Raw genomic sequence first — 21,055 nt, 5'->3', positions numbered from 1 at the left:
TCCTCAAATTCCCTCATCCTTAAAAATCATTCATTAGAACTAATCCATGAGATTTGGAAATTCCTCCCTCCCTGACAACCTTCATTGTCACACGTTTTTAGTTTGTAACTGTGATATTTGCATCATATTTGGGTACAAAAACTTCCCTGCTCCATCTGAGTGTATCCCTTTCTATGATTTATGATGAGGGATCAATAATTCAGGCAATGCAGCAGAGGAACAGTCAAATAGTGAAACCGTGAGCGTAAACGTGCACAGAGGAGAGGGAGCCGTGATTCCATTTCAGGATGTCTTAGCTGGTAGCGCCTCATATCAAAGTGTATTCAGTACGACGGCGCTTTAACCACCACACGGATTGCCGCTTCAAATCTACTGCACCAGGGAACTTGGGCAATGACAGCATGAGGGCCTCACCAATGGTTGTGATGGCAGACGACCAACAACCACTGGATAATCTGGAAAAAAACAAGAGTCTGATTCATTTGCTACTGTTGTTCGTTTCCTGTTGCGTACAAAAAATCTTGAGCTCTGGTTTAAGAAAAAAAACTTCGTAACAAATTTTTCTTTTCAGTGGAAACGTTGAGATCCTTTTTTTTTGCCCAAATTTTACATCATCAACTCTTCCTTTCTAAGCTGTCCTGGTCATTGCTCCGCCCCCACAGACGACTGCCGGCTTCCTCAGTCACATGTGTCAGCTGCATTTCAACTGAGAGCCAGGAGTTTCATCTGGGGGTATACTACTAGCCTTCAACTGGCCAGAGGACGCGCTTGTGCGGGGACAAGGAGACGTACCCTCATCCAACTTCCACCTACAGATGCAGCCAAATGTATCCGTGCGGACGCCCGACCAGGACAGAGGAAACCCGAGGAACCCAACCAGTAGCCTGCGAAATTTTTCCTTTCACAAGACGTGAAAGGGCAAAGGTGAAAGGGCAGGTGGCAGTGATGCGGGGGAGGAAAAAAAAAAAAAGTATTTGTGGGCTCAAGACACTAATTTGTGAGTACCTCAAAGGCAAAATACAGTTTGAGGGTAAAGTATCGCTTTACCATGTAGGACCTGATCACAAGTGCAGGTGTCAACACACCCAGGACACATTAACGTCTGACTGCTCAGATCTCATTTATTATTGATATGATGTTATATAATAATATAGAGAGTATCACACACTGATGGTTACAGAGTAGACTTGCTGAAGCAGCTCGGGTTGACGAATCGTCATTACCAGCAGCATCATGTCAGGTTTTTCTCCTGAGACTGGAACCAGGACTCCTCTAACAGGCCGGCTGCTCGGAGCTTCAAGCTGCTGCCAGCATCACTCACCTGAGAGAAGCGTCCTCCTCAGCCCACACACTCAATATCAAACCCAGCCTCGTCTCACGCTAACCTGCTCCACAGAGTCCCGACGGCCTTCGTCCCGTGTGCATCCAGTCCCTCTTCATCCTCTGCACCAGCCTCAACGCAGTCATGGACACATCATGGTTCTTCTCCCCAAATTCAAGCATCTGGGCGAAGCGTGGAATATAAAGACACGGGTCTGGTGGAGGCACACAGGTTTAGTTTAGTTTTAGACTCGTGTGTTTTAGTGTAAACTGAAGTACATAATGGAGCAGATCTGAATCATGGGGCCGAAGCAGGACGATGACTTATTGAACATGTTGAGGTTTTCATGAATTCTTTAATTTGTCAAGAATAGCACATGGACCTTTACAAAAACAAAAAAAAAATTCATGCATATCAATAATGATGACATCCATTGTTGTGTTGGATTTTCGGGGCATTCATTTAAGGCTGAAGTATTGGGTTTGAGCATGTGAACACATGAGGTTTTGGTTTAAAGGATTGTGCATGAGCTATTTTTGCTAGTCACCATGTTGTAGGCATTTGTGGACGTCCTAGTCAGCTTATAAAAGAATGTAGACTTATATATGTTAAAAGACAACATTCACGTTCGCGCTCGTCCATCAAAATGCAAAAATCTATGAATCGTTCAAACGTGGCAATCCTGCTGCAGTGTCTATAACACAGCAACGTGTGAGCAAAAGTGATAGAGAGGAATGAAAAACAAGAAGGTAGACCGGGGTACATCATGTAATATTTCTATAAGTAGTGTACATATACAGCAAAGAATACAGAAGGGGGGTGTTAGCTTAGCTGCTAACAAGCTCACAAAAAAAATCACCTGACTTCTTTTTTTTTTTTAAAGATTCCCAAAGCACCTTTTACAAAACCATAACAATACAGCATCGCTGATTTTATTTGGAAGGCAAATCCCTGCACAGGAAAAGACTGGAGACAACTGATCCAGGATCAGCAAAGGTTTCTGATTACTATTTTTCCTGACAACGTGAGAACATGTTGAACACTGGTCAACTGTGTCCACAAATGTCATATCCTTGGTGAAAAATCTGGATCCAGGTTAAAGACACAAGACTGCGGCGTAAGAACAATCGACCGTTCATTACGCACGAGAACCCCCATTTTTTTGATTCCACGGGGAAACGGATGGCTCGTTAGTTCCACCCTCGCTGAGGCAGTACAGACAGGACGACAGATCCTAGCACGCTGGTGACCATAAATGACAGCAAAATGCAGCAGCAACATTTCTGATTTAAACCCACTTGCACCTGTGAGCTTCCCAGTATAACCACTCTGCTACCGCTGGCTGCTAATGAGCTCCACTGGAGAACTGGAGGATTAGCATTTTAGCTCAAGTGCACCTCCATGCAGCCTGTTTCTCATTCAGCTTCAGTCCAAATTTTCTCAGCTGGCGAAAGGATTTGAGTGGGAAACCTTCCAATCACAAACTCAAATCTTTCGCTCCTCAAATGTCTCTGAGACACTTGCACAGTGAAGCATATCATAAACTTTATGGAAAAATACTTTGCAGAGGAGAGGAAAAACTATCAGCACCACATGCTTTTGCCATGAAAACAATCTGGCAGGTGGCCATATTGCCTTTTGTCTGGTTTCTTTAATTCTAAAAATGATCTTAGCATGCTACAAAATCTAATTTACTGAAATTAAGAGCGGTACTCTTTGTTCTATGGTCAGGAGACAAAAAGGACATTTTCATGCCCTGGCTATGACAGTGGAGTCAAATATCTTTGAAGTCGGTGGCTGCGTTTAAAGAGCAGGCCAGTGGAAAGCTGGTAGAGCCAGCTGGTAATAAGATCCAGGCTGATCCCTTCCCCCTCTGCACCGTGTAATGATACGTCTGCAGAGCTGGTCATCGCTGCTCCGAGTTTTGCTGAGCCCAGAGTCAGGCTGGATCAGCACGGACAAAGAGACTGCTCTGAGAAAGCCTTGAATCCTTCGTCCCCTATTGAATAAAATCAACTCGTGATGCATAAACAGGCCTGGGGTCAGTTGGTGCTGCAGTTTTACCTGCTCTCCCTCAACCTGCTCCTGATCACCGTTATTTTCCAAAATCAAAGACCACCTCAAGACAACAGCCGCTAACTTGCTCCTTTTGATGTGTGAGTGCGATTGTGTTGAAGGATTGTGCCATCTTTTAGGGAGACACATCATCCCCAGAGCCAGACAAGAAGATGGACACCCTTTCTCCTCTGTGCTTAACACAACTAATGGTAGTGGGTGGAAGGTGTCAGCATACCTCAAATGTGACCAACAGATCAAGTTCAGGGTCTTGGTTTGTCTAGAAGTAATCCTCCTTATCCTCTCTTACAAAGTCACTCATGATTAGTAGCAGCAGTCGCTTTTCTAGTTGTCAACAAACTTTTGGTTTGTTGGGGTTTTTTTGATCAAGGTAATAATTTGGCCCCCGGGGAGCTGCGTCAAATCATTGCACCCAGTCGGGAAAGGAGTCAAGATCATTCATCTCATTCTCAAATTACAATGTCTTGGAATCTTAAATCATCGTTTCATCATGGATGTTACGCCCCAACCTTGTTATATTAACAGAAGACTGTTTGGGAGAAAACTGTATTTGAAGACTTTCAACAGAGAAAAGCACACAATTCCCAGCCTCGACCATTCATTGTGCCAAGCTGACAGCGCTCAGCGGGTCTCGGGGGGTCCCAGCTGTCCATGGGGAGGGTCCAGGCTCATCCAGGTGATCCTCATCAAACAACCCACTTGTTAGAAAAGTCTAGTTGACCATCAAGATCAGCCCGACGGCCACACGAAACCCGGCCCATCACCATACACGTTATACCAGCATTGACTGGAGCTCAGCGTCAAGTTGTGTGTTGCTGCTGTATAACTGCAATAACACAACATCTCCTCACTCACAGTAAAGGGAATCTGCCATTGTGTGATGCTGCTTAAATTTCCAACTATTCACTCCGAAACTGCCATGAGACGCACCAAAATACAGTACACAGCAATCAGACTAGACCATCCTGCAACTCCACCGACACCTTTAAGACACCGTGACAAGAAAACGACGCAGCCACTTCAGCCTGGGCACCGCTGATGCGCGCTGAGATTTTTCACTGGTACAATTTATGTCACTCTATAAAAATATATCTCTCATTTTCCCTCCCTCTCGTCTCCTCCCTTCTTACAGTATGAAATATAAAGTGGGCCGCCTCTCTTTTTTTCTTTCACTCCCACTTTGATGCCAGAATTTCTCATTAGTGTTTATCACTGGCTGTGTATTTGTGTAGTTTTGCATAAAAACAAATCATTTACATATTAATTAATGTTAGTGAAATACTGTATCTAAACTTCAGACAAAAACATAAAATCCCAACATCCTTCACACACACAGTACAGAACGGGGCAGCTTTAATAGCGTTATATGTCTTATTCCGTATTACTACTGCAATAACATGTTAGTATCATTTAATACTGAAGCTGGTGGAGCCATTCGTGTTCTCTTTATTTACACACTGCTGTAAAGTCTCAACTATCAATGAAAAGATATATTTAAAGCACGGGGACTTGTCAGAAGTGACTTCAGTTAAAGATGGGATTAATACATTTTATTTCAAACATGAAAATAAGAGCAGATACAAAAAAATGAGAATTATTTCATATCATTCCTAAGTCACTGTTATAAAGGATCTCGCTAATATTTAACCATAAAATATCAATTTGCTTGTAATTTAAACATTTTAAATGGCAGGTGAACTTATCATTATCATAAAAATGTCTGAAATAGTGCTGTGGAAACATTTATTTCTGATTTCCACATTTTTAAGCTTCCTTTCCATTTTGACAGTCATTTTTTGGGCAAAAACGCAAAGTCTGAATTCATTGAAGAAAATACTGCTCATCCATATTAAATATAAAGTGTGAGTGTGTGTGTGTGTGTGTGCGCGCGCGCGCGCCTTCTTGATGTTGATTATCATTTTACTGTCCTGGGCGCTAGGGTCACATTTAAACGAGTTTTAAACCATTTAATATCTATCAAAGTATCGGCTCTAACCAGCGGGGCGGAGGAGGAGGAGCGATGTGTCCGGTGACGCATTCTGCGGAGCTGCTGAGGGAGGCGCCTCTGTCCTTCTGACGTCAACGCGGTGCGTCAATCTGATTGGTCTGCAGTGGGCACTGGGGGTCCGAGGGGATCACGGCGAAAAAAAAATCAGAAAAAACAGAGCAGACCTTAAAAACTCCCGACAAATGACTATTTACCTCGGATCCGTACGGCTGCAACAGAGCAGAGTAACAGGCTTCGTGTCGGTGGACAGCCGGTGCGGAGAAAGCGGGAGCGATACCCGTGAGGATTAACGCAGAGGCGGGCAGGGGGAGAAATAGGAAGGACTTGAGCAGCAGCGGTGACTGTCCGGATTACCCACTCGCTGGAAAGGGAAAACAAACGACGCTGCGTGGACGTTTCTCCGTCCTGAGAGGATGAGGTGACCGCGAAGCCCGGCAGGAAAAGTGTTCGCGGTGTCGAAGTTGGCGGAGGAAGCCACCGGGCCTAGGCGGATATTTATTTACGGGTGTAAACTTCGATGTCGTTCTAACGCATTGGAGCCGGACTTGACACAGGGACGACTGAATTATCCGCTGACAAACCCCCTCAAACACTGATCTGCTTCACCGGATATTACACGAAGACGCCCGGCTGCTTGAGCTGATGCCAACTGCAGACTGCAGGTTGCTCCATCATGGCCGGATCATGAGGTGTCTGACTTATTTACTCCTACTGCCAGAAACCCTGAAGAAGTCCAAGAAGCTGCCGGGCAAGCTGCCGGTATGTTATGAGATCCTGACGCTGTCCCTGACCAGCAAGAAGCAGCAGCAGCAGCAGCAGCAGAAGAAGATGGCTGCGGAGCTCTACCCCGCAAACACCACCACCAACCTGGCCAACGGCACCACGGTGGCGGACACCGAGAAGACCAAGGAGGTGCAGGTGAGCCAGGCCAGCGGCAGCAGCGCGGCGACCACCCCGACCACCCAGCAGAACATCAACAACAACAACGTCGAGCCCCCGAGCTGGCAGTGCAGCCACCCCACGCTGAGAGAGAGGTAACTCTTCAACACCCCGGTAGCAGCTGGTCATCACGACGTGACAGCAACTCCGAGTACAAATACCACAGGAGGGCAGATACAAGCCCCGTTAGATCACTTATTTTGGAAAAAACAAAAACTACCGCACCACTTAGAGTACAATTACATTAATGGAGCGGCTACAATTCACCGATGAGTGGATCGAAATACTATTTCTCGCCAACAATTTGGATCATAATTAACCTGTTCAGTCTTTCTTTTCTTTTTCTTTTATTTAAAAGTCAAACAGTTGCTGGATCTCAACTCCTACCTGTCAGGACTTGATGTTTTTTTTTTGTCTTTTTTTTTTTATTGGAGTCTTTGAGAAGTTGGACAAATGAGTTGACGGGGTTTAAATTCGGGCTGCAACTGACGATTATTTTCACTGGTAATTATTTAGTCTACGAAATTGGGAGATCATAAATTCAGAGCCCATGGTGGCGTGTTCAGATGTCTCCTCTTGAACACCCAACTGTCCAAACCTCTTCAGTTTCTGTCATAAACACACACACACACACACACACACACACACACACACACAGGCAACAAACTCCTGATTTTGAGAGTCTGGAAGCAGCAAGTGTAGATATTTCTCGTTTTTGGTTGATACATCAATGAAATTAATAAATTATCAAAAATGTTAAAAGTTTAATAAAGTACTCTTTGCAGCCCCAATTTGAAAAAAAAAAACACTTAAGGTTCAGGGAGATTTTGACTAACATTTCTCAAATTTTCAATCATGGATGAAACTAATTAACTGCAGCACTAGTTGGTGTTATAGCTCACTAAATAAAGGCATATAGAGGTTTAGCTCTGAGTTGACCAAACGTTAATCCGTAGCCAATTGTATGATTGATTTCTTTGGGTCATGACACTCTGATTTTATTAGTCTTGTATAATGTGAACTGTGATATCTCTGTTGTATTCTGGTCAAATTTGAGCCGCTGGGATCATTTGATGAGCATTTTTGATTTTTTTTTTTATTATTATTGTTATTTTCTTGGTGAGGGTTTGAGTTGATAAAACTATAGTGAAAGGATTAGCAGGAGAAGTACTCCTATTTGCAGTCCTACGACTGTATCCTCCCCAAACCTATGAAAAGATCTGGTGTCTCTGGGCAAAGTGAGTGTGGGAGGACTGTTATACAATACTTGAGGCTTATTTGTGAAACCTGCTCTGCTTGCAGGAATGCCTTGATGTTTAACAATGAGCTGATGGCTGATGTCCACTTCATTGTGGGCCCCCTGGGGGGTTCGCAGAAGGTTCCAGCACACAAGGTAAAGATGCTTTACATTTTATTTCCCTTTATGAGAGGATTAAATAGGCTGGGATGTTGATTTTATATTTAAATGCATGTTTAGATCAGTCTTCACCTCCGCAACTGAAAATAACTACTCTTGCTCATGCGCTGAACTTAGAAAAGCAGAGAGATTGTGTTTTCCTCTGATGCATCTTTCTGCTCCTCCCTCTCTCTCTCCCTCCCAGTATGTGCTGGCCGTGGGAAGCTCCGTCTTCTGTGCCATGTTTTACGGCGATCTGGCGGAGGAGGAGTCTGAGATCCATATCCCAGATGTGGAACCTGCTGCTTTTCTAATTCTGCTGAAGTAAGCCACTCACCATCCCTCACGCAGCCAACCAGAAGGAGAGATGACAAGCGCAGTCAGTGTCACTTCAAAGCGTATTATTACTCATTCAAAGCTAAGCAGAGGCGAATGCCAAAATGCTGGGAGCGCAAGAGACCAGTGGCAGCAGCATAGTGCTCTGTAATTGCTGGTTTTCTCAGTACTCTTTGTTCTAGTAGAAATCCCCCCCCCCCTCCTCATCCTCAGCCTGGCAATTTTCTTAGAGGGGAATATAAGCAGACCAGCAGTTATAAATAACCCGCCTTTGTTGCTCATTCAGTCACATTTGCTTGGTCAACATGGTCCGTTGCATGTTTGGCCCTCTGAAAGGGGCAGATGGCGCTGTGACATCGGTAACCGGTGTCACGGAGTGGTATGATTTTATTTATTTTTTTTTTTTTGGTCCACTTTAACATCGCATGATAAAACGGGAAGTGATTAGTTAAAATGGTGGAAATCTGTGGCGTCGTATTAACCTCGGCCAATGAAATCATGCGATTGGTGCAGATTGACAGCAGGAATACACAAATACTGTGAGGCCGATTGTAGCCAAACTTGGTGGAGAGACGTAGCATGGGCCAAGGAAAACCCATTAAATTTTGGGGCAGATTCGTTAAAGATAGCAAAAAAAACAACATAGCCTTTTTTGACATGGCGTTTGGCAGAGGTCTCTTTTCTCTAAGCACCTGTCTGTCAGCAAGATTACAAATGTCTTATCGCCTTGGCAGAAGTGTGCCCTCTGTGAGTGCCCTCTGGTTAGGAATTTAGCCATAGGGATTAATAAAGTCTTATCTTCAAGGGGACCTATTATGCTAATTTCTAGCTCTATTTTTTTTTTAAAGTAGCTTTGCATGATTCATGGTTGACAAAGCTCTCCATCCTCCCCATTAAGCCAGTGTAAATTTTGTTTCTTTAAAAAGATCTTGTTGTCTTCTGATTAGCCAACTTCAGGAAGCCTGCTGAGATGCAGCATCTCTGTATTTCATCAGCTGACCGTATCTCAAATGTCAGAACTGTATTTAGGAGTAGACTTTTCTCTCCAAGTTCAGATTTGTGTACATGTACTGGTGTTAAAACTTGGTTCCTTTCTACCAGGTACATGTACAGCGATGAGATCGACCTGGAGGCCGACACGGTGCTGGCCACCTTGTATGCTGCCAAGAAGTACATTGTCCCTGCACTGGCCAAAGCCTGTGTCAACTTTCTGGAAACGAGCCTGGAGGCCAAGAATGCCTGCGTGCTTCTCTCCCAGAGCCGTCTTTTCGAGGAGCCGGAGTTGACGCAGCGCTGCTGGGAGGTGATCGATGCCCAGGCCGAGCTGGCCCTATGCTCAGAGGGCTTCTGCGAGATCGACCTGCAGACACTGGAGATCATTTTACGGAGAGAGACACTCAACACCAAGGAGGTGGTTGTGTTTGAGGCGGTTATGAACTGGGCCACGGCAGAGTGCAAGAGACAAGGGTTGGGGCCCACCACCCGCAACAAGAGAGATGTCTTGGGGAAGGCACTGTTCTTAGTGCGCATCCCCACCATGAGCTTGGAAGAGTTCGCAGACGGGGCGGCACAATCTGATATCCTGACACTGGAGGAGACGCACAATGTGTTCTTGTGGTACACAGCCGCTAAAAAGCCCAAGCTGGACTTCCCGCTGACGACAAGGAAGGGCTTGGCACCTCAGCGGTGCCACCGCTTCCAATCTTCGGCCTATCGGAGCAATCAGTGGCGCTACCGTGGCCGGTGTGACAGTATTCAGTTCGCAGTGGACAAGAGGATCTTTATTGCTGGCTTGGGGCTGTACGGGTCAAGCGGAGGCAAAGCTGAGTACAGTGTCAAAATCGAACTGAAGAGACAAGGAGTGATCCTGGCTCAGAACCTGACAAAGTTTGTGTCGGACGGCTCGAGCAGTACGTTTCCGGTGTGGTTCGAGCACCCTGTTCAAGTGGAGCAGGATGCATTTTACACGGTGAGCGCCGTGCTGGATGGGAATGAACTGAGCTATTTTGGCCAGGAGGGCATGACAGAGGTGCAGTGTGGGAAGGTGACATTTCAATTTCAGTGCTCCTCCGACAGCACCAACGGGACCGGAGTACAGGGAGGACAGATCCCAGAGCTCGTGTTCTATGCATAAGCTGCTCTGGACTGCTGATGGGAAATAAGGTTCCTCTTCGCCTCCCAGCCTTCGACGTAATGTAGCATTAAAGAAACTTGAGCAATGTCACACGAAATGGCCTGGTTACATCTTTGAGAGACTATTCTACAAGTGGACGAGCTGTTCTTTTATCTTATTTAATTTAATGTTATTTTTTTATTTAAATATTTTGTTATTTGCTCTGATGTCTGTGTCTAAGGGCTGCGGCTGCTGTGGGAACAACATTAATACAGTGATTTGTGGTTATGTAATCAAGCTGAGCTCAACAACTGGAACATGTAGTAGGGGCTGCTTCAAATTGTGTAACTGCAAGTCTATATACCATGTTGTTACGATAGTTTAAGCAGCAATATTACACAAGGAGCAAACTTCATGTAGTGTTATTATTCTAAATGCAAAAAAAAAAAAGTAGAAATCCTGTCAGAAACAGTTATTTTGCACTTCAGAGGAAAGCCTCAGCAACCTTGTGTCGTTTGTAAAATACAATTTAACTGTTCACAGCTTGATGCTGTTGATGGATGGATGTGTTGGGAATGCTTCTACACTTGACGGAACATAAAGGTTCAAATGCGATCGAGGCTGCAGACATCACATCTTTATGGTGCCTGGGTGAGGGAGTGGGGATGTGAGGAGCAGCAGTGCCCTCTGGCTACCCCAAAGTGAACTGCATCTTGGTTCATGAAAACTTTGAGGGTCTTTCAGTGCTTGGACCCAGACCTGGGGTCAATTGGCTCCTAAGCAAGAGCCAAGAGGCTTTGTTTTGAGGATCAGTCAGAGGTAGTAAAGATCCTGGGTTTTTTTTTTTTTCATATGGAGAATCTGCTGATGCAAAGTCTGAATTCATATTTATTTTGATTATATTTTTGTTCATTCTCTCAAATACAGCTGCACAGTGCATATTGTAGTCACAGTAAGCAGACAATAAAGTCAGATACTTACATTTCCTATAATATTGTTAATGTTTATCTGGTGTGTGTGTGTGTTTGTGTGTGTGTTTGCGCGCTGTGGTAGGAGCAGCACATCACAAGCACATCTCATTTCCAGCATCAACAAAACGGCTCCGATCAACCACAGGACTTCAGATTCTTCTTCAGCCCATAAATGGAGCACGCTGGTGCTTTGCTACGTCATCTTTCCATCCATGCAGGACAGAACTGATTAAAAATTAATAGCTGGGGTGCAAATATGTATATGAAGTGTTCCACACCCCTCTGTATATCAAAATCTAACAAAATCTCTGTCTCAGCGGATCAGGACCTAATCATGTAGCTTTAGGATGCAAAAATCCTTTCAGTCATAACTGAATATTGATGCAATACCAGAGCTCTCAGCATCAGCACGAAACTGGTCAGCCACGACAGTCCGCATCACAGCATTTTGCTGATTAAGAACCTCATGCTGGCCTGACGCATTCTCGAACATCAGTACTGGAATCAGCATCCCCGCAATTCTTAGTTGACTTGGACGCCAACGACACAAACCATTTACAGCGTACGTTGAGGGGAGTGCAGCCAGTTTCACACACAACTCCTGTGATCAGTCCTCCCACCACCCTGCCTGGAGAAGACCGTACAACAACAGTATGATCTGTGCTATTACCCGCGGAAAACTGCAACATGAATACAAAACTGCAAACAGTTGAAATCAAATAAAAGATGGAAAAAGCAGAATTACATGGCAGAATGGAGCTCAGTCAATGAGCCTTTGGGTTACTGAGCGCACTGTGCGCTCGGAGGCAAAGTCCTGTCACAATGAACAACAACCCCGACTGACTAAACACATTTCTCTTTCCTTGTTTATTCATGCAGTTTCTTGAGGAAGGGACTGAGAGGAAGTTGATCTCTTTGGTTTCAATTTTCGGGGCTGTTTTCTCGATTGGGAATGATGTCCCACAGGTGTGTGAGATCGCCATGTTGAAAATCTAAACAAGTCCCCTTCAACTTTCATTGTAAAAAAAAATATACAAAAACAGGAAAACAACTGTACGAAGGAGTTGAAAGCCATCGCAAACTGTACGGAAGAAGAGGAAATGAAGATAATGAGGTTACATTTTTGATCGGAACGGTGGGAAAACGTTGCACCAAATGTTGTTGGAGCTTCCGCCATGAAGGGAGGAGAGCTCAGCCAGGACATTAGCCTGCTCCTTCAGTCTGTCCCGTTTACGTGCAACAGTAAAATCACAGGTGTGCAGCCTTGAATTCATTTATAAAGTAGAAGTCACTTTCTCAAATGCCTTTTGACGATGTCTGTGTTTTACATTGCTGTTAACAGAATACGTATATGACGAGACACAAGTACATCAGCATCAAGCTCTTGGTCGGACAAAATCTTACTATCGTTCTAAAGTCTGATAGAAAACAATAAGACGCTTTCAGCCATTTTGCGTCAGCGGCTAAATAAAGCGATACGTTCACCACGTGCGTTGAAATGCTCAACAAATTCAGGTGTATCCGAGGGCTGGTTGGGACCTCAGCAGCCGCGGAATGAATGACACAATACTGATGCACTCAGATGATGCACAAAGTGGAAGGGTGTCATATCAATCCATTTATATACCATTTTATCTGCCGCAGATACAACCAAAGGAGGAGAAATCATTTCCATATCAATATTCTTTACAGAATGGGAATATTAGGCAGGGAGAGTTACTGTGGTACGCCTTCCTCTGCAAATTACCAGAGTCTGAAGCAAAGACTGATGGGAGAGCGATATTCTTAGGGAGTTTACTGGTTTACAATAGGAGCACTTTGCTGATGACATGACAACCATCTATGAAATTACTGCAGGAGTGAGAGGGAGAGGGCGAGAGAGAGGGAGGGAGAGAGAGAGAGAGAGAGAACGCTCCGAAGAGCTTGGATCACCTTCAAACCAGTTTCCTTTCACCGCTGCTTCCAAGAAATGTGTTCCATCAACCCAGAAACCAACCAATCAAGCACTTACATGTTCATTAGTTTTCCTGACAAACAGATTATTGAAATTTTACATGACTCAATTAAAAAAAAAAAATCAGATCACAACCTTTTTTCTGGATTCTGGAAAAACCAAGGTAATCTGGGAAAAATCACTGAATCAATACCTACGACTATTTTTCGATGCATTTTTAAATATTCATATGTATTGTGAGTATCTACCAGAGTTAAGGTTCACCATTTTAAGATTTTGCTTCAACAAAGTGGTGCAGAGTGACAAGGACAGCGTGAAGGAGAGGTCCGTACCTATAGCCTGGGCGTTGATGCACAGTTCCCTGGACAGGAGGAGAAACGTCCTTCCCAAGACGAAAACATTCACCTGAGGAGGAGAGTAAAGATTAGAATACCGCGCCACCTCTGACAGGGTTGACCGTCATTCCTCCATCTGAGTGAAGTGAAAAATCAAGTCAAGTCAGTTTTGTTTATGAATTTAAACCCAACAATTCTCCATGAGCAAGAACATCAGGCAACAGTGGCAACGAAAACCTTCCTTTAACAGGCAGGAACGTCCAGCAGATCCAGGCTCAAAGGGGACGGCCTTCTGCTTTGACCGGTTGGGGGGAAAGAGAGCGGGAGAGCGGGGAAGAGACAAAGACAGATAATGGAGGAAGACATTTATGCAGAAGGAAAGAGTGGGACAGAGATAAAGAGAGAGAGAAAGGGACGAGACTGATGGACAGACAGGGACGTGAGCAGGTGGAGCTACGGGTGGCAGCTTGAGCCTCTTCAGGTCTGCAGCCTCCTCCAGCAGCACCCGGGATCTGGGAGACCCGAAGGCATGCTTCATGGGAGATCTTCCGGCAGTCTAAGCCTATAGCAGCATATCTAAGGGCCAGTCTAAGCAGCCCCAACTATGAGCCTGATCAAAAAGGAAAACCCCCACGGCTGCAAGCGTAAGAGAGGGTCTGCCATATTGGACACCTGTATTTTAGCTTTCGTGTGAATGATGCTAGTCAAGAAATGCCTCTGGGGATTTTTTTCCTGGTTGTGTCTTGGCAGAAACATTCACCACCAGAAGTGGTAGTCAAAGGTCACTGCGACCTCCAAAGACATTTTTGGCAGTAACTCAACATCATTCTTCAGTAACGGCTCGAGGGAATTTGTTCAAATTGGAACAAACATTCACTTGCACACAAGGACGAGTGGATTCAGTTTTGTAAGTCAAAGGTCACAGTGACAACAGAGAGAGAGAGAAAAAAAAAGTGTATCAAAAAGGTCATCACCGCTGTAACATCACGACTCCACAAATAGGGACTTTTCGTTGTGGGAATATCACAGTGCTGTTGCTTCTGTATTGAAGTGACCAGAGAGGGAACAGCTGAGAGCAGCTCAGACACTGAGGCTGCCCAGTTCCCTCATCTGCTGCAGAACATCAGCGCGGTGCAAGATGCTCCATTACACCGGCGCTGTTTGGTTCTGTGTAAACAAGCAGTCGTAGTGCCTACTGTGCTCTCGGAAATGCCTTCAGGAAGTAATTAGGAGTTGTAGTGAGGCATGATTTGGTGCAAAAGTCATACTGCAATTACTGTGTGCAGTAATGCAGCGTAATAAACAAATGGCATCATGCAATTATTTGTTCGTTTTCAAGAAAAATGCGCACAAATAACAGATGATTTTGAAATGTGTGTTTCTCAATAACAAATCTAAATTAGTCTTCAAAATCATGTTTTCTGTGAGTAAATATCAGTGCAACATACAAAGTTACAGCATTTCTGTGACATTTGTGAAGAATGTGTGGGTTGCTTTTTTTTTTGCAGTGCTATGACTGCACAATTCATCATGCAGCTCTCATTAGTCCTATATCACACAAACAAACCTTTAAAACCTCTGAATAAACTCTGCCCTTCCTAGGATATAGAGTCTGGACAGCCGTGGTTGGTTGGCCGGTGATTCCCAGCCGAGGTGTTTGCTCTCCCTGTGCTCCTTTGGTTAGGATATGAAACGGGGCTGTTGCATCAGCAGCAGGTTAAGTGTTCTGGTTACATAATCGACTAAAAGCTTGGACAACATTTCACTTCAATATGTGAGATGAAAAGCTGAGCTCGGGTGATATCCCCCCCCCCCGGCAGGTCTCAAACTCAAACCTCCATCTATTAATTTCTAATCAAACTTTCCGCGTGCCCCCTCTCCTCCCCCACCGGCATTCAGAGATATCCTGGTTGTAGGTGGAGGTCACATGATACACGAGTGTGTTTGAATCATGATGACCCACTACACTGATGTTTCCTTCACTCTCCAGATCAGAAAAGGGCTTTTTCCCCACTCGACTGTTACTTCTGAAGGTGACCTGATATGTTCAAGAGCAGGACTGATTTATCTGCGAGCTACTATTTTTATCATCAAATGGCTGACCTTTCACGGACATCTACACCGGCGGGGGCTGCACCAAAAACATCAGCAGGAAAACAAGAGCGTTTTCCCTGAAAAAAAGAGGGTTGTTTGGATGACTTGTGTGGAATCTTTGGAGGACAAAACCTGGTAAGTCAGACAAATTGAGGTGTAAGTGAATCCTGGCTGCAAAGATGGGAGCATCACATAGATGAAAGCCGTGTATCAAGTAACTCTTAGAGCATGAAAAACTAAATCAGCCAAGAACCAAAAGCTTTATCTACACTGACAGGCATATCTTACACTACAATGCATTTAGATCAGACCAACAGTTTATGCAGTTAAAACATTATTTTGCCCAAAAAGTAGAATTTGACTTTCATATGCACATCATTAGTTGTCTTGGACTCCCGCCAAGGTTTTTTTCTGCCCTGCATGATGTCTTTGTGCCAGTCAGAAAGCTCCAGCCACAGTTTTTAGCTCAAAGCTAAAGGGGACCGATTAGTAACAACTGTAAAACTGTTCAAAACTCACCTGTGTCAGACTATTTCAACAGCAAAGTCCACTGTTTTGGGGAAGAAAGTAACAATTCAAGGGGCTACGTAACAGCTTGGCACTGTTGCACAAGGCACCCAGTTAGTTCCAGTCCAGCAGATGCACTGGCAGTTTCAATCACACAACAATCCGGCTTCCATGTAGGTCTGGCGTTCTGTGCGTTATGTGCTACCGGATTGCCACTCCATTCTAGCCGGGGATGAAATGGTGACCTCTTGACAACAAGAAGAAAAGCTTCTGTGTGTGTCGTTTCAACTGAGCGTGAAAAAGAGCAGATATGTGCGACTGCTGGGCAAGAACAGGAGCGGGGAGAACAGGACGCCGGAGCTGCAGGAGCATCCATGATCATACTTCTCTGAGCGAGCCACCTACAGCTGCATGCACCACCAACTGGACAGTGAGCCAACATGTCTTTGTGCACCGTCCACAAGTCATAAATTACAGGCCGAGAGCAGATTGGCTCCACAGAGCCAGCAAACCTGGGCAGATGACTGTATTTACATGACAACCAACTAAAACTATGAGTGAGCCTTTCAGATTGGCATCACACCGACGAGCTACTACAATAAAGAACCGCTGACATGTCAGAATGCGAGTTATAACACATGATGTCCAGCAGCACATTTGGCTGGTCATGTTTCTGTATTTGCCAGTAAACGTTGCGATGCATGACTGTGGAAAACATCGGTTTATCCATTTGTTTGTCCACTTGTGCTGATCTTTGATCCTCCAGTGTTTACAGGTTCTACTTTAATATTTCTTAACGTTTATATTGTACATATTTTTTGTACAGCTCCTCGGTTTCATACAGCATGTTTTCTTTGGATATTTATGTTTTCATGCTCAATTTTTTTTTGCGATCACTTCCCAACGAACACCTCGAGTTCCCCTGTTTGTGGGACGATATCAAGGACCGTCTTATCTCAATAGCGGGACATCGACGGTATCGGCTTCTATGAAGGGGATATTTATATCGTCCCGGTTTTGCTAAAGTCTCTTCTTTACTCATCAATGTTGTGGGAACAACAATAAACAGGATTTCTGAGCGTCTCGAAATGTTTTTGAAGATTACGAAAAATGCTACTTTTTAAAATTCACTATTTTTACAGGCTTTTCAGTATGTACAAAATGTGACTATCATATAAAATTGATTTTAAAAAGTAATATTGAAGTAAATACATCCATTTTCTATGCCAGTTATACGTTAAGGGTGGGGGGGGGGTGGAGCCTGTCCCAGCTGACATTGGGTGAGAGGCGGGGTTCACCCTGGACAGGTCACCAGTCCATCACAGGGCCATCAGGAGCAATTAGGGGCTCAGTATCTTGCTAAAGGACACTTGGACATGGTCACCAGGGGAAGTGAGGATCGAATCAGCATCGGTTGCTAGACGGCCACTCTACCTCTGAGCAATGCCACTCCCATCAGTAAAAACACTATAGGCCAAATCAGATGTACAGTATCGGTATATAAGATATATCAGCGATTCAATACAATATGGTGCATCCCTCCTTTTGACTTATGGACGAAAAATGGAGAAGTGTGAGGAAATGTGACTGGAGAAGTCAATAATAGGAAACCAACCATGGAATGAAGATGCTTTTAAAAGCTGCTTCACACTGAATGGCAGGATCTGCTCATCACAATTCTAAAGTACCACCACCCCTCATTCTAGTACGTCTACCATGAAAACCTCCCACATCAAACTATAAAAACGTTCTGAGAAGGAGACATCCCCTCATCCCCGCTCTCTGAGTACAGACCTGGTGGGCGGTGGACGAGGGCCAGTGTGTCATCGGGGTTATCACAGTGGCACCTCCCATCACAGATGTTTCATTGTAATTTAACCACAACACCTCCAGAAGGCTCGGCAGTAAATCGCGGCCTCCCCCGCCCCCCCCCCCCCCCCCCGCTGTATCTGAAAGGATCTATTGATGAATACTCTTGAATAACAAAGCTGCACATCTATCACTTTCTTCACCATTAACAGCATTAAGGCCCAGAATTGAGTTTCAGTGGCTGCAGGATAAAAGCGAAGGCAGAAGGCAGCGAAAGCTTCAGGATCAGGGCGCGAACTCGGGTCTGATCTCTGTCATTCCTTCAGGCAGACTCTAGACCTTGGGGGGGGGGGTTCATGGGTGATCGGAGCAGACAGACGACTCTCACTCTTAGCCCCCTCTGGAGTCAGGCCGGGACACAGATGCTCCCTCTGCTATTCTGGGAAGCGGATTCCAGTGAGGAATTCAGATGCAATCGCAGAAACAGCAGAGTAGGAGGAAACAGGATGGGTAGAAGTACTTGAAGGAGATGTGTGATTACATGTGAAGCAAGAATGTTTCTTCATTAGGATTTTGAAGAACTAAATAAACATCTTTTTAGCAGCAGGAGAATATCCCCTCCAGATACATCCAGAGAAAAAGCCTAAGCTTTGAACAAGTAATTACACATCTGATAATTAGCTTGTTAGAGTTCCATCAAATGAGATTTTGTCCTTCCCTCGCATTGAAAATCTCAATTAAGTTTATTTCTAAGATACAAGATGTCTTGTCTTCTACATCACTTGTCGGGTTTCCAGTTGAATGTAAACATTTTTAGCCCAATTTTCAAACAGTAACGACATATTTAGGAGTCATTTCGTTGAGATTTCAAAAGATTGGAAACCCTCAGGTGAGGAAGGAGAACCTGCAGGTCCAACAATGCTTCATTTAGTTTTAGTAGCTGGAGGAATTAGCCAGTGTGCGAATTAGGGGTGGACTGTGTAAAAGCACAACACAACAATGACCCCCAATGACTACCACTTGAACAATGTGCGCCCGTCCCTGGTTAGCGTCGATGCATGCTCCTCATGCCAATTTAGCATCATCTCAGCGTTGGCGGGAGCTGCAATGTTACACTGGCAGTGAAAATTCCCAGAGGGATCGACAGATTCATCGAGATGGATATGCTGCCCCCAAGTATCACTGAGAGAAAATGGTTTTTCTAGATCTGATGAGTTTAACTGAACCACCTTTTAGCTTTCCGTCATGACACACCACCGCCTCACAGCCGAGGGCTACCTCACCATCACCCGTGACAACTTTAACGACTCAGGAAATTTCTTTAAATGCACCTTCCAAGAGCAAATATCCATTGTTTTCACACGAGTTGTCGTCCTGCACCTAAAACACATTAGGATGTACACGAGGATCGCAACTGTTGTTTGTGCTGAGCTTCGTCCCTCTTACTGACCCAGAGTTCCCGTTTCACTTCCCATTAGTGAAGGGTTACTGGTTATTTGAGATTAAAAAAAATCTCTCTTCATCTCTTGAGCAAAATCACCTCAAATGATTCAGCAAGCTGGGAGTCAGCAGACAAGATGTTAGTTGGTGAAACAAACCTGAGAGGAATGTAATCCTCTTTCCTCTGCAGTGCTAAGTGGAACTTTCCACACTGAAATGTTCCCCCCCCCCACCCCCCCAAGATTCTCTGGGATCAAAAACACAGGACAGCTACTGGCCACCTCACAGACGAGTCTCAACAGGTGTACACGGTGGACGAGGCCTCTGCCGGAAATGCTTTTAATCGAGATTCTTAATGGGCCTCGTCAGACCACATCAGAGACCCTCAGCAAGTCTCCTCTTTCTAAGGCTAGCAGATGTGGGGATGCCAGCTGTTCTGGTTCCAGCCTGTAGAGAACGACTAGTAGAGATTATACAGTATCTAAGGGACCTAAAATGTTCCTTGTTGGTAGAAGTTTGAGTTTGGGGATTGTAAGATGGCGCTCGGGTCCTGTTGCACCACCTCTCCTAAACTTGTACTCCATCCATGCACAGGGCACTTACGTAACATCTAGAAAAAAAAACTCAAGATTTAGGCAGTTACTTACAAAAATACCAGAAGGATTCATGAAAAACTTGATTGAGCTGTTAATCTCTACTAGCATTTATTTCTCAGACTCTGCGGCAGATGAAAGCATAACATAAAAACAAAAAAACTTCGACCTTTGGCTTCGGTGTACAATGGTTTGTCTTTGTCCAACTGCTCATTTACAACTCCTTGAAAGTCATTTTTTTACAACGTCTTGTATGTTGTAATCAGATCTTAAAGTGGAAAAAAAAAACATGTTGCATCATGTCCCGACAAGTTTAAATGGAGAGAATAATTACCGCTTCATCAGATGAATTGACTTGACATTTTTTAACACCATTGGACTGAAAAAAAACGGAAAAATTTGCAATGGTCTCCTTGCGTTGCTCATGACCCGAGGAGAACGCTGACAGATACATCAATATATAATCAATACCTCAGCCTGAGGACACGAGGCCGAGCCTGACAAAACCATCTCATTCATCCCAACAATGCCGAGCAGAGCAAGAGGCCTGATGGGTGGGGGTGCATTAAAAAAAAAAAAAAAACAGATTGGTAGAATAACGCCAGCCAGCAGCCTACATGCACGACTTTAATAACACCCCCGACTCCAGTCAGCCAATATCTGCTCCCAGCATACGTATGCTGGGGTGTGGACTGTGGGGGTGGGGCGGCCGACTCCTCCAGGACAGCTGGGCGCATAAAAATAAGCAGCCCCCGACCAGCTGTGCCTCTGAGAAATGTCCCCCTAGCACCACCACCACCACCACCACACCCCTGACTCACTCAATCGGCTGCCCTTAAACATGCAGACTAATGGAGGCGTTTCTAAATTCATACACAAACACGACTCAGGTTTAATTACACCAGTGAAAGTCTGGACGCAAGATGACGGCGGGGGTGAGTGGCCGGGCAGCAATGCATTATGGGAGAAGTGGCGAGAGGCGGAGAGTGTAGATGTGTTTGTTGTACCAAGATGGGTTCCAAAGCACGCCAAAGAATAAAAACTTTGTCCTTCCTGACGTATGTGGCTTCATTCATGAATTAATGCATGTTTACTTGTACGTGGGTTTGAAACGTACCTGCAGGAGATCGCTGAGATCCAGGAGCATGTCTGAGGAAAACTGG

At 44.7% G+C, this 21,055-nt stretch overlaps 2 protein-coding genes across 4 annotated transcripts in view; one reads left to right on the top strand and one right to left on the bottom strand.

Annotated features, from left to right (window-relative positions):
* The window catches only part of brf1a (BRF1 general transcription factor IIIB subunit a), a 122,468-nt gene that overhangs the window by 79,710 nt on the left and 21,703 nt on the right, over positions 1-21,055 (bottom strand). For all 3 annotated transcript variants that reach the window (XM_086181890.1, XM_086181891.1, XM_086181892.1), the window contains exons 5-7: positions 21,010-21,041; positions 13,447-13,519; positions 1,386-1,535 (exon numbers count right to left, since the gene is read on the bottom strand). In XM_086181890.1, the coding sequence (XP_086038016.1) occupies positions 1,386-1,535; positions 13,447-13,519; positions 21,010-21,041 (255 nt within the window). The remainder of the gene's footprint in view (positions 1-1,385; positions 1,536-13,446; positions 13,520-21,009; positions 21,042-21,055) is intronic.
* LOC147246111 (BTB/POZ domain-containing protein 6-B) lies at positions 5,510-11,183 on the top strand. The gene is made up of 4 exons (XM_086181893.1): positions 5,510-6,439; positions 7,647-7,737; positions 7,946-8,064; positions 9,178-11,183. The coding sequence occupies exons 1-4, from the start codon at positions 6,048-6,050 to the stop codon at positions 10,208-10,210; spliced, it is 1,635 nt and encodes a 544-aa protein (XP_086038019.1). The 5' UTR covers positions 5,510-6,047; the 3' UTR covers positions 10,211-11,183.

This window comes from Aulostomus chinensis, chromosome 17, assembly GCF_037954235.1.
Source record: "Aulostomus chinensis isolate RoL2024-O1b breed Wild chromosome 17, RoL_Achi_v1.0, whole genome shotgun sequence".
NCBI lineage: Eukaryota > Metazoa > Chordata > Actinopteri > Syngnathiformes > Aulostomidae > Aulostomus > Aulostomus chinensis.
This window is presented reverse-complemented; position numbering and strand designations above follow the sequence as displayed.